This window comes from Sarcophilus harrisii, chromosome 3 (genome assembly GCF_902635505.1).
Source record: "Sarcophilus harrisii chromosome 3, mSarHar1.11, whole genome shotgun sequence".
Classification (NCBI taxonomy): domain Eukaryota; kingdom Metazoa; phylum Chordata; class Mammalia; order Dasyuromorphia; family Dasyuridae; genus Sarcophilus; species Sarcophilus harrisii.
Genome location: NC_045428.1, coordinates 269,657,015 through 269,671,054, shown reverse-complemented (window position 1 = coordinate 269,671,054; position 14,040 = coordinate 269,657,015). Strand labels below are relative to the sequence as shown.

General features: G+C 37.0%; 1 protein-coding gene across 1 annotated transcript; it reads left to right on the top strand.

Moving 5' to 3' along the window:
- The first annotated feature begins 3,838 nt into the window (after positions 1 to 3,838).
- Positions 3,839 to 7,734, top strand: SAT1 (spermidine/spermine N1-acetyltransferase 1). The gene is made up of 6 exons (XM_003763498.4): positions 3,839 to 4,158; positions 4,891 to 4,942; positions 5,040 to 5,123; positions 6,770 to 6,871; positions 7,019 to 7,059; positions 7,249 to 7,734. Exons 1-6 carry the CDS (start codon positions 4,093 to 4,095, stop codon positions 7,417 to 7,419), a joined length of 516 nt encoding a protein of 171 aa, XP_003763546.1. The 5' UTR covers positions 3,839 to 4,092; the 3' UTR covers positions 7,420 to 7,734.
- The last annotated feature ends 6,306 nt before the right edge of the window (positions 7,735 to 14,040 follow it).

The window sequence follows — 14,040 nt, the reverse complement described above, 5'->3', positions numbered from 1 at the left end:
TAACAGTTTCAACTAAAATGTCATACTTCTCCAATTTTAGGAATTTGGTCCCTTTTTAACTTGTTCAGTAATTACAGTATGTACAGTATTACATGAATGTAAATACAGTATGGCCAAATTTCTTGCTCCCATCACTAATTCCGAGGTTCCCTAGCATCTCTTTTTGTTCCTGAACTTGCTCCCATCTGACTGCTGAAGCCACTACTACTATGCTGCTTTTCTGGACAAGCCCCTCACAGCAGAACTCATCTTTTGTACTTTCTATACTGTCCTATGCAGGAAAAAATGATTCACTATGACTTTTCTTGGTTTTACTAATTAGAATTCAGTTTAGTTTTTTGTGGAGAAAATGTGTGAAATGGGCAAAAATGCTTATTTGTACTTCACCACCTTGATTCTGCCCTAATCCAACCATTTTAAAAAGCAATAAATAATCTGGGTAGGAAAATGCCTAAAAAATTCATATCTTTGACCCAATATCCCTCTGGTAGGCATATACCTTGTCAAATATGAAGAATAAATTACCAAAGATCCCACAAAGATTAAAGCAGAGAGCTTTATACCAACTGTCAAGTCTGAAAAATAAAATAAAGCAAAAAAAGCTCATGAAAGTTATGATCAAAAAAACTCTTCTTTATTCTGTTTAAATAGAAAAACTTGACACAAAGGCTGGAGCCTGGTCTAGGACTAAGGAGACCCAATGCAATCAAGCTAATCCTTGATAATATCTAGAGGTAGCAAGACAAAGAATGTAAGCAGTGAGTTGTAACAGGGGCAGTGAAATGTAACAGCAACAATGTAGTGAGTTTGTCTAGTAACAAAAAGTCTATTCATAGCAGGACTTCATGACTGGAATGCAACACTTGCAGGTGCTTGCCCAAGTTTAGGGACCACCTGGGGCTGGTTTGAGTCAGGTCTGTGATTTAGCAGCAGGGTGAGTGAAAAATACTATTATTATGCTACAGTTTGCTTGTTGGGCTTTTACTTTGGAAAACAAGATGTTTCCTAATGAGAAGAAAAGAAAGGAATGCTCTTGGCATGGGGATCCTGACAATTTTTATCTGTTGATTTCTTCACTGTGCAGTTCTAATCTACATGTGTTACTTATTCTTCCCTTCAAATATTTAAAATATACCTTGAAACTCACATCCTGCTGTTTCCAAATAGAAATTGACTCTAGATTTGTAGTCAGTTTCTTTTCTTAGATGATCACTTTCCTTCCTTAGATTTTCCTTTATTTTATAAAAATGACTCAGGAGATTGCCTCAGTGATAGACCTATTTTCATTGGTTTTAAGCAGCTTGTCCCACAGTACAAATGTCCAATTACTCTTTGGATACTCAGACTCAATTTCAGACTTTGGAAGATTCTTGAAATCTGGAACTTTGAAAATGGCCTTTTTGTTGTGACTTTTCATGTAGACTGGGTTCATGTTAAAAGCAGTCCTGTGCCCTAAAAAAGAAAGGGAAAGTCAGGTTTCTGTTCCTCTTTCTCATTCTTGATCTGGTTTAACTTCAATGAAATGTCTAAAATCAAAGTTTACACATTAGATCTCCTCAAAGTGAGAAGCATCCCTTCCAAAAAAGTTATTTCCTATACAAATAACATTTGTAATTGTCTCCACCAGAGAAAATGCTTAAAATACTAGACTAATAAGCACATGTAATTGCAGAAAACATAAAACCTCTCAGTTATTTTCTCCTGAAGATAAAGACATTTTAGTAAGACTACTTTACAGATTTCTCATTTACTTTGGACTGTGCTGTCTAAGTCACTCTTCAGATCTCCAGATCAGCTGGCATTGTTTAGACTTTAGTCTTCAACTACAGAAGACTCTGGGAGAAGCTCTTCTCCAAGAAATGGTGTTGTTTTGCGACCAATAGGATGATTTCAGAAAGGCCTGGAGAGACTTACACAAACTGATGCTGAGTGAAATGAGCAGGACCAGATTATTATATACTTCAACAACAATATTATATGATGATCAATTCTGATGGACCTGGCCATCTTCAGCAATAACATGAAACAAATCATTTCTAATGGAGCAGTAATGAACTGAACCAGCTACACCCAGCGAAAGAACTCTGGGAGATGACTAAGAAACATTACATCGAATTCCCAATCCCTATATTTGTGCCCGCCTGCATTTTTTAATTCCTTCACAGGCTAACTGTACAATATTTCGGAGTCCGATTCTTTTTGTATAGCAAAATAATGGTTTGGACATGTATACTTATTTTGTATTTAATTTATACTCTAATATATTTAACATGTATTGGTCATCCTGCCATCTAAGGAAAGGGGTGAGGGAAAGGAGGGGAAAAATTGAAACAAAAGGTTTGGCAATTGTCAATGTTGTAAAATTACCCATGCATATAACTTGTAAATAAAAAGCTATTTAAAAAAAAAGAAATGGTGTTGTTTTGGAAAAAAAATCTCATTAGGTGAAAAAGGGATTGAACCAAATGATTTCTGAGACTTCTGAATCCCTTGCTGTTCTAGACATATGGATACCCTTGAGAAGGATAGGGGGGAAAACTATTTTGGACTATCTTACTTCTCACTAGCCTCAGGAAAGTTTGGAGCCACAAATGTGTCAGTAGGTAGATCACTGACAAGTTAGGGAACATCAAAATAGCACAGGATAAGAGAGTAATAAAAGGAGGTAACTGGTCTCTTATCTATCTAATTGTACTCTACTGTCTGTACTTTGAAATCAATACCTAGAGTTCAAAAACAGTCTGTCTCCTTTTTGCTATCTTCTCACCCTTTTCCAAATGCTTTTCTGGCCTTCTCCTCGACCATAAACTCTAGCTTCCTGAGTTTATGAGATCTAGCATGCTAATAGAAAAAAAAAAAAAATTTAAAGATGAATTTCACGGTGAGGGTGAAAGACAAAAGGGAAATACAGAATGAAGAAAACAGAACTAGGAGATCAATTTATCCAATCACAACATCGCAAAGACCTTTAAAAGCCTTAGGAACCCTGATCTTTGAATTCAAAGAGATCTTGACTCCAGAAAACCCATGGTGAGACAGGGTAACCGTCTTGTAAGAGAAGTAAGAATCAAGGTAAAGTTTGAGACATTTCTGGACAGTGCTGAAATTTGGTTGTGTGTGCTTGTGTTTTTTTCTCCTCCGAATATGTATATTTGAGACAAGGTTTCGTTTCAAGATTTATGATGAAAAATATTTTCCATCTTCAGAAAGGGAACTGATAAAGCCTGAGTGCAGACTAACAAACATTTTCACTTTATTTTTCTTCCTTTTTTTTCTTGCAACATGGCTATTATAGAAATGTGTTTTGCATGATTTCACATGTATAATTAATATCACATTTCTCGCCTTCATAATAGATGAAGAAGGGGGGAGGTTAGAGAATTCGAAATTCAAAGAATTAATGCCAATTAATTAATTAATGTCGAAAATAAACAAATGAAACAAGGTTTTGCTTCGCTTTCTTTTTTCCCAATGGGTAAGGAAGATGGGAAAATGGAATTTGTGTTACCTGAAAAAAAAATTTAATTAAAAAACAAATTTTGCTTGGTTCAAACTATAGCGGCGGACTCAACACCAGGCGGCGCTTCCACATAGCAGCTCAACAGTGCTTCAGCTACTGGTCAGGGTCCCCAGCACACGGATAAAGGTCCCGGAAGGGAAAAAAAGAGTATGAGTAAGGTTCTAGGCAGGAGCTAAGTGGGTCTGGGCTGGACTAGGAAGATGTAGGGTGGAGCAGGGTGTTTGAGAAAAAGCTGGGGGTGGGGGAGAGAAAGAGAGAGAGAAAGAAAACTCTTTCTCTAGGGTTGGGCTTTGTCCCATTGGCCGAAGTGGAGCTCACAGGCGGGGCCAGCTCCTCGGTAAATAGAGACTCCCAGGGAGCCAAAGGTTGCACAACTGCGCTGTAGCTGTTTGGTACAGTTGCCTGTGAAACCTCTGGGAAGAGACCCTTCGTCGTTTGCCGCCGGGCCCCGTGTCATGGTGCCAGCCTGACTGAGAAGAGGAAGCTCCCGGGAGACGAATGAGGAACCACCTCCTCCTGCTGTTCAAGTACAGGGGCTTAGTCCGCAAAGGGAAAAAAAGCAAAAGACGAAAATGGCTAATTTCGTGATCCGCTCCGCCACGCCCGCCGACTGCAGTGATATTCTCCGGCTAATCAAGGTAGCCCCCACCACACTTCGGGAGATTGTTTAGTTTCTCGTTTTATTAAGTTTGAGTTTAGATTTTAGAATTGGAGAGGACTTCAGACGCCCAATAGTCAACCCCTTCTTCCTCCTCCTCTTTTTTTCAGATGAGGAAACTGAGAACCAGAGAGTTTAACTGTGTTGCCCAATAAGAAAGAAAGAGGGAAGGGGAGAGGAAGAAAGAGAGAAAGATGGATGGATAGATGTCAAGTAGAACTAGGATTAGAAATAAATACAAACAAAAGGTCGTAAGAGACAAGAGGCGGAAACGAAACCGAGGAGGGCCCGGGACTCCCCCAAATCAACGCACTTTCCACTTCCCCTACCTGGGGATTGGTTGTGTAACCCGAGCATTGCACTCTCTCACACCAGTAACTAGAAGGTGACTGGATTTCCTGCCTCCCTCTTCTGGCTGAAATTTAGGGTTTCTTTCTTTCTTTCTTTGTTTATTTTTTTCCTTTTAGTTTCAAGTCAGTTACGTGTGTTTAGAGTTGACCAGGAAACTGGCTACAATCCAGTTCTCCCTTAGGCTAGACCTTCTCCTCCCCCTCCTAGAGTAGAGTCATTGGCTCTGAGCCTGAGCCCTGACGTTGCAGGTGCGGAGTAAATAACCCTGCCTCTCTAGCTGACTCTGTCTTTCTCTGATTAAAAAAAACTCAGATTCTTAATGTTATTTTTTATTTCTCTTTTCTCTCTTTTTCTCCATTAGGAACTAGCTAAATATGAAGAAATGGAAGAACAAGTAGTGCTAACTGAAAAAGGTAACTTATTTGATGTGAGATTTGTCAAATAACTTTGTATCTTTCACAGTAGCCATTAGCCATTATTTCTATCTGTCTTTGTTGGCCTTTCTTGTAGATCTGCTTGAAGATGGGTTTGGAGAGCACCCTTTCTACCACTGCCTGGTTGCAGAAGTGCCAAAAGAGCATTGGACACCTGAAGGTAACAAGATTTTGGCCTATCAGTCCAGTTGTTCTTCCTGTTCCCCCTCTTTTTCCCTACCCTCACCCCAGTAGCTAATCAGAAAGAGACAGGATGTTGATATAATGTCTAGTTTTTGCTTAGAACTGTCGGCTAATTCAAAAGTTGAGTGTTTTTGGGAAGGTGGCCAGAAATAAGACAATCCAGTGTTGTAACTAGGAAGAAAAAAAAAGTTGATGTAGTGCCGTGCTAAAAAAAAAAAAAAAAAAAAAAAAAAAATCGGGTGAGTTAATTTGTCAGCAAAAACGCCCTACATATTCCCTGGAAAATTGGGTATGATGTCATTTGATGTATTTCAGTTTCATAAAATGGTTCTTCTTGTTTGACCCTAACATAACCTTTTCTGTAATCGTGTTGAATCACATTTTTTCTTTAATTTGTCCCAATCTTCAGGTTACAGTCTCTAGCTTCGCCATGTACATGGCCCTTCCGTGTACATGGATGGGCGGGGAGGTAACTAAAAGATCCGTTACTCAATAAAGTAGATGATCATGATAAATGAGGTAAGGCCTAGAGGGACAAGTCCTCTTCCCACACAGTGTAAAACAAATAAACAAAATAAAACAAAACAAAACAATAACACGGTAGATCAGAAACTCCATTATACTCTCTTCCTGTTTGTGTTTACAAATCAGGGTGAACTTGGCTAATGAGTTGAATTTGACAATTGACTCCTAATGTTTGGGTTATTGGTAAATTCTAAGAGTTAGTTAGTTGGAGTTGCTGGCTCCTTTTGTTTACTGAATGGGAATCCAGCTAAAAAGGGAAGCTCTCATTGAAATAGGGGTGGAAGAATGGGGAAGTGGGAGGGAGTTTGTCCCCAAGTTGGGAATTTTGAGGGGGGTATTTGTTTTTCCCCCCAGAAATCTGTTTCTTAGGGTAAAGGAAAGAAAAGGCAGCACTTTCACCTACCTGATGAGGATTAAGAGTGAAGTGCTAATGGGAGGTACAAGGAGGTTATTTAGCATCTGTTTATCTACCTCTTGGTACCTTGAAAAACTGGGGAGAGTAAATTGGAGAACATGTAAATTTTTTTTAAAAGTTCTTGAATTAGCTGAAGTTACTAGCATGGTATTCTGACTTCAAGGAAGTAGAGTTCATGAGCTCCTTATACTTAATATTCTGAACTGCCGTGTAAACCTAATTTATATTCACAAGTGGACATACCAGTAACTCAGTAGGATGTGAATAATGTCTGTGTTTACATAAAGGTCATAGCAGCTCAGCTCTCTCAAGCCATTAAAACTGTCAAACTTTCTGTGAGGGATCCAGGAGATTGCAGAATGGGTCATACATAAAACAAAGCTGTTATTCAGAAATATCAGAATTCTTCCTTTGCCTCCAGCTCTAATGTGTGCTTCTTGCAAACTCTTGAGAACAGCGGAGTAGCCTAACAATGGACCATACTGTTCTAGCATAACAACAGCTGATAGCTGCATGCAGAGGCTGTCCGATAGCAGCTTAGTTTTCAGATCCATGCATGTAAAATTTTAAAACCTGTAAACATTTTTCTGAGTGTGTGGCCACAAGTGCTGTGGACTTTTTTTTTTTTCCTCTGCTCTTTTTTTTTTTTACTAAAAAAGAAATTCTGTGATGCTTTGTTTCAGGATTCAGCATTGTTGGCTTTGCTATGTACTACTTTACTTATGACCCATGGATTGGAAAGCTGTTGTATCTTGAAGACTTCTTTGTAATGAATGAGTTCAGAGGTATGGAGGAAATCAGGGGAATATGCCTAAAAGAAAATTTAGGAAGTATTCTTCCATTCATTTCCCCTCCCAACCACCCCCACCCCTCCGGTCTATTCTTCTTTAAAATAACTATTAGTTGAACAACTCTTTCCTGATTTTTCCTAGGGTTTGGCATTGGTTCTGAAATTCTGAAGAACCTAAGTCAGGTAAGTCACTTTTCTTTTTGTATTCTTCAATCTTTAAAGATTCTGAAATTTGTCTAGAGTCCCTGAAATAATTTTCAACACAGAGCATTGGGAAGAAGGAAGTCCTTTATTTGGGGGGTATTTATTATTGGAGGGATTTGGGGATTTATTTGGTTTGGTTTGGTTTTTAAAACACAATCCCTCTAATAGGTTGCAGTCAAATGCCGATGTAGCAGCATGCACTTCTTAGTGGCTGAATGGAATGAGCCCTCTATCCAGTTCTACAAGAGAAGAGGAGCTTCTGATCTATCCAGTGAAGAAGGATGGAGACTTTTCAAGATCGACAAAGAGTACTTAGTAAAAATGGCAGCAGAAGAGTGAAAAGTACTAGCATCAATGATGACAAGTTCTATTCCTGAACCAGTCTACGTAGAATAAATTCTCAACTTTTTGCTTTCTATCCTGTTTAGTAGTCAAATCATAGCATGAGCAGTCATTCAAAAGCTTTATTACCAGTGGCGTTGTAGCATGTTTGTTCCTGGGATCTGGTGCTAAAATATCAGGTCTGTGGGCAGTTTGAAATCAGACTTTTCTGTGAGCATCTTCTCATAAACAAGGTGGTGTCATCTTAAAATGTAAATGAATAAAACTTCTTGTGAGTCATTAATGTGTACAATGTACACACTGGTACATAGAGTTTCTGTTTAATTGTCTTTTTTTTTTTTTTTTTTTAAATAAACTAGTCTTCAATTAAATTGCAATTTTGTTGGGTATATGCTTTTTAAATAATCACTGGATTTTTGTCATCTTTTTCCCCACAAGAGTTCACTGTTAACTAAGAAAAAGACTACTTACTTAGCACACTACTTAGAAACTCTTCTCAGATGGCTAAAATTGAAATTGAAAACCAACTAATACTTTATACATAATCTAGTTGTTGGGGAATCCAGACCTGATTCCATTGGTGTAGGGAATAGTTAGTTTGATAACTCCCTCCACAGATGCAGATTAATAGCAGGTTTTAGGGAGCTGGTAAGGGCAGTGAGAGCTTAAGTAATATTTTTTCTTCCAAGGGCCATTTGGGTATTTTTAACATTATTTGAGGATCATACAAAATTATCAACAACAGTAGGAGTTTGTTATCCCTAGCTTTTAGCTCCTTATCACTCACAATTGCCTTAGTACATGATTTCCCAGACATCATACAGACTACCAACCAGACATTACTCATCCCTGGCTTAAACTTAGGTCTTAGAGTAAATTTTTTCTAACTCCAAGATTTGTCCTCTGTCTACTATACATATATAAACATATATGTAGACACATACACATGTATGTATACATGTATATATAGCTATGTTAATGTGTATATCTTTACTATATACACATGTTATATATGTCTATAACTTCATAACATCAAGGTTGGTGAATTTCTATCGGACCAGTTTTTTATGGACAATTTTCTTGGGAGTTGCTATCTAGGAAAAGCTTCTCCACTCAAAAAAATGGGGAGGACAATGTACAACTGTCTATTCTACAGGCCACAAAACTAGTTACCCTCTGGGACAGTCCAACCCCATGGAGGAAAATTATGTGCTCTGTTTTAGACATAAGCCTGCCAGGAATAGTTTTATGAGTTGAAAATTAATCTAAATCCTAAGCATTTTTTTCCATTTAGAAGTCTAAACAGGAAAGATCTCTTCACACCCTGAGATATCTCTAATGCAAGCCATTTAAGTTAGAATTTTTAACATTCCTGGACAATAGATACAATTCTCCAGTCAAAATTGATAGAAGGTTCACTGTATAAGTAAAAGAATAACTCCTAGAACCATTTAATCCATATTACACTAGTCCCTTTCAGGAGTCTCAGGTTAGTCAGAAATGAACTAAAAAAAAAGTTTTCATTATTTATTTATTTATTTATTTTAGTTTAGCCATTACCCTCTCAGGGTTCAGGGGAAGAATAATGCACTTAAGTAGATGAATCAAGGGCATCTTAGCCTTTTAGGAACAGCAACCTAATTTTGTATTTGAGCAAAAAAGTTTCTTTGCAAGTTTTCATTCTATACACCTCAAAGAAAATTGTCAGATTTTTTTTAGGGAACGCAAAAGATACAGCAAAGGAAATTATTTTGGAACATAAAGTTAAGGGAGGATCAATACAGTTCCACAATAAGAGTTCCAAGGATTTTAGAGAAGTATTGTTCTAATATTTTACAATGTGGAGCCTAGAGAGGAAATGAGGATGGGAGGCTCAGTTTGATTTCACACCCATATGTCACTAATTTTAAGTGCCAGTTTAAATATGCTTACAAGCTTTGTTTTAGGGTTGATGGAACAAATTTTTTATTTTGTTTCAAAAGAAAATTTTTAAGTTCAATAGTTCATTCTCTGTTTGGTGCTTCCTATTATCAACAAGGGGGAAAAGATACTTAGTCAATATAAGATACAAAAGGCCAAAACATCAAGCTATGGTCAAATTCCATCAGACTTGATGGAAACTGGGCCAGCCCCAGATTAGCCTAGTAGTTTAGGTGCAATGTTGGGGTAAAATGAGACCATTGTAGGACATTGGCAAATAATTTAACAAAAAAAAGTTTACTTATTTATAGCAGAGGATTACTCAGCAATGATATAGCAGTGATTGAGGTATATGTAGGTTCCCTATCTCAGTCTTGGCCAAGCTGGTCAAAAGCTGAATCCTCATTTTGTACTTAGGTCACTAGATCTAATTGGAGCCTTAGTCACCCAGAATCAATTAAGTCTCAATCTAAAGATAACTTTAATAAATTTTAAGGAAAAAAATAGCCTTACATAGCAGATACTGTTCCTAACACAGCCTAAATCAAAAGGGTCTAAAGGGGACCTTCTGCTATTTAAATGGCTTTGGGGCTATTACTGACAACCTTAACCTTGGAATTTGGGAAGGCTCACATAGACTGCTCTGGAGAAGAAAAAGAAAAACTAAGAAAGATAACTTCCCTATTCCCAAACCCCATCCCCATCCCCACCCGACCCTAAAAATGTGCAGCCAAAATGGTTCAATGAATAAGTGACCAAAATATAGATGAAAATAAAGATCTGAAATCCCAAGTTTTACTACTTCCTTTTGGAGGGCATTTCTTAATGATTTGGTCTTTGTGGTGGATTAATGAATGTTAAGGATTGTACCTAAGTGAAGGGGTAGGTCAATTCTTTGAGAGCCTCCACAGCTGTGAATCATAACATTTGAGAGAGTTGCAGGGTGGCCTTTGTTGACCAAGATGTTCCTCGTGAATGGGGAATGAAATAAATTGGAGGCAAGAGGGAAGAAGAGAGAGGTCAGAGAATGCAACTGCCTCTAAATTTCCTTGTATCATCATCATCCTCTCACATGAAGAGATTCATTCTACAGGTCTGAGTTAGAGCTCCAGCAGCCATTGGCAGTTGGCTTCTGTATCACTATAAATGAGGGCTCAGGCCTTCATTGGGAAAAAGTGGTCCAGTGACCACCATGAAAGAAATGATTATTTTTCTCTTATGTTAATAACCAATTATTAATCTTTAGAGTCCAGGCTTTTTATTTCCTCATTCAGGGACTAGTCCTTAATGGGAAAGCTAATCTCTGAAGGACAAGGTTGATAGATGAGATTGACCTAATCCTTAGTGTACATGCTTTTGGTCTTGAGCAGGACCCTACCCAACTAGAAGACCTTACTTTTAGTTTGAATGTAACAAGAGTCTAATCTAGGTGAATTTCAACCAGAGCATAAAGTCTATGCCATTTTACCCCTTCACTGAAATCTAGTGTCACCTCATGAAGGAGAAAACCAAGCAGAGTGGTCTGGATAGAGATGAATTCTTTTGTCCAGATTACTGGAGGTGACAGTCTCATAATCAAGTCATGTTCTCAACAGGAGGAATTGTGAAGGCTTTCATCCCAGTCTCTCATTTGAAAGTCCACCTCCATAGACCTTCAATAGCAAATAAACATAATAAGCTTGCATTTGACAAGGGTAAAAACTTAAGATATCATTATTTGGTAAAAAAAAAAAAAAAATTGGGGGGAAAATTGGTCTAGTAGAAACAGAGCATACACCAATATCTTGCACCATTTACCAAGATAAGATCAAAGTGGATACATGACCTAGATTATGAAGAGAGATTTTACAAGAAAATTAGAAGAACAAGGAACATATTACTTATCAGATTTATGGAGAAGCAAAGAATTTGTGAATAAACAAGAGATAGAAAGAAAAGTTAGCTATAAAATGGATAGTTTCAATTACATTAAATTTTTTTTTTTACAAATAAAATGTAACCAAGATCAAAAGGAAAGTAGAAAAATAGGAGAAAACTAAAACAACTGATAAATAGATATATAGTAAGAAGGGAGGGAAGAAGAAAAGAGAAAGGAAGAAGAGGAGGAAGAAAGGGAGGGAGGGAGGGAGGAAGGGAGAAGAAAAGGGAGGGAGGGAAGGAGGGAAGAATGAAAAGAGGAAGGAAAGGGGGGAAGAAATAAGGGAGAAAGAGAGGGAGGAGGGAGAAGGGAAAGAAAGCTCTGATCTATAGGAGTAAGAGCAGAATTCATTTCTCCTTTTAAATCTTTTCAATTGATGCACTCTGCCCCCATGCCCATCCCCATTCCTCAGCAAATGAACTGGGATACATTGTATTACCAATTCTATAAAAGTCTCTGGGACCCTGGAGATGATCAAGGACTGCCCTTTCAAGAATCTTCCCTTTGTCTTACAACAATGATGTTAAATTCAAAACAGAAATGGGAAACACTAAACCATTTATGAGGAATCCTGTGGGCCTCATGTTGACTTAGTTTTAAAATATATCATTATTGTTTTACTGTATTCTTATTTATTTTGTTAAATATTTGCCCATTTCATTTTAATCTGCTTCTGGTAATACTCAAGTTGTATTGTGGACCCTCTACTACCCAAAGATTTCATATTTGGTACCTTTAACACCAATGAGTCCTAACAAAGTTCACAATGGCCTGCCAGAAATGCCATAAAAGAAATCTAAAGTAATTTCTTCAGCATAGTTCTTATACAATTTTCAAATTATAATCTCTAATCGGGATCCAGACCAACTATAGTTTATGGAGATCACTATCACTACTAAATTTTTTAAATTATGCAGATTCAGCAAACAAAAGTTTATATCATTCAGGGCATGGTTCTTAAAGACATAGAGTACATTCATATCTGTCTCTGCTTAGTGAATATTCACAGATATTTACTTTGTAATCTCCCTGGAAAAATGGGGAACCCATCACAGTATATTGTCAGAAGCATGGGGTCACCCAAGTGACCCCATTTAAACCTTTATCATCTAAACCTGTCAACTAGCCAAAAATTATAGACCAAGTCTGATCTAGGCCAGTCTTGTAGTTCAGGATTAAGATTAGAATAAAATGAAACATGGATTAAAACTCTTAACAGTTTACAAAAGGAGGTTTATTTAATAACTGTAAGGAAAGGTCATTCAGCAAATATTCAATATTGCTTTAGATGAATGAAACTTCCTTGCCTCTGTGTTGGCCATACTGGTCAGCTGGTCAAAACTGAGGAAGAAGCTATGGACTCTCTGTACCAGAGTACCAAGTACTCTGTACTTAGTACCAGGATCTATCAATAGTCAGACCTTTAATCTCCCAAGCCAATTAAGTCTTGAGGATAATTTTGATATTCTTTAAGGAAAAAAAAATTATCTAGACTACACAGTAGATATTGTTCCTATCAATGTTGTAAAAAATTACCCTGGCATGGGTTCTGTCAATAAAAAGTTATTTAAAAAAAAAAAGATATTGTTCCTATCAAAATGTATATGCACAAGAAGCTAACCAATGAATTCTTAACATGTTATTTGAATAGAATTTTTAAAGCTGAATGATACTTTAGACATCACTTAGTCTAGTTTTCTAAATTAGCAAATGAAGAAATAACTCCAGAGGCAAAATAGGTATATGATAGCTTTCTTTAAGTATTTGGAGGGATTCAACTTGTTCTTCATGACTTTAAAAAACAGAATTAGAAGTAGATTGTAGAAAATCACATTTTGCAGAGAGACATACACACACATATACACATATAAATATATTTTTTATATATACACACCTATTTGCGTAATATATGTATATATTACACACAACACACACATACATGATGCCCTGGAGTGAGAAAGACCAAAGTTTAAATCTGGCCCCAGATTTAGTTGTCCAGTAACCTCTCTTTGCCTATTTCCTCAAGCATAGAATGGGGATAATAATTGCACCTACTTTGCAAGGTTGCTGTGAGAATAAAACATTTGGAAAAGTTCTAAGTATAATGTCTGCCACATAGTATATACTTTATTAATATTTATTGTCTCCCTCCTTCCTACTTTCTCAGTAAATTAGATACCTAGAAGGAAAACACGTGAGCTTTTTAGTTCCTGATTTCAGCCATATAAGGAATCTCTGATGAGGAAATGCCCCCTCCCCCCTGCAATTAGGTAACTTAGCTTTAGAACAGAGCTGCTTAATTTTTGTGTGCCTTGAATTTTTTTGGCAATATGATGAAGCCTAGCAACTCATTTTCAGAATAAAGTTTTTAGGTACATTATTGCACAGCTGATAGAATTGTGAACTGGTCCAGGCATTCTAGAAAGGCATTTGAAACTAAGTCCAAAAAGTTATTAAGCTACACATACCCATCGAACTAGGAATAATGTTTTTAGGTCTATTATTGCAAAGTGATCAAAGAAAGAGGACAAAAGGACCTATATTACAAAAATATTTAGAGCAGCTTTTTGTGGTGGCAAAGAATTGGAGACCAAGAAAGTTAATATTAATTGGGGAATATCTGTACAAATTATTTATTAGAATGTTATGGAATGTTTTTATATTGTAAAAAATGATGAAGGTTAACTAGATATACTAATGGATAGAATATTGGGCCTAGAGAAAGGAAGATCTGAATTCAAATTTGTCCTCAGTCACTTCCCAGCTGTATGTGGTCCTGT

Bases quoted from the DNA above. Each gene is read 5' to 3' on its own strand.
- SAT1 (XM_003763498.4), top strand. From the start codon at position 4,093: ATGGCTAATTTCGTGATCCGCTCCGCCACGCCCGCCGACTGCAGTGAT. The intron at 4,159-4,890 runs GTAGCCCCCACC...TTTCTCCATTAG, and splicing joins ATATTCTCCGGCTAATCAAG to GAACTAGCTAAATATGAAGA. The intron at 5,124-6,769 runs GTAACAAGATTT...GCTTTGTTTCAG, and splicing joins AGAGCATTGGACACCTGAAG to GATTCAGCATTGTTGGCTTT.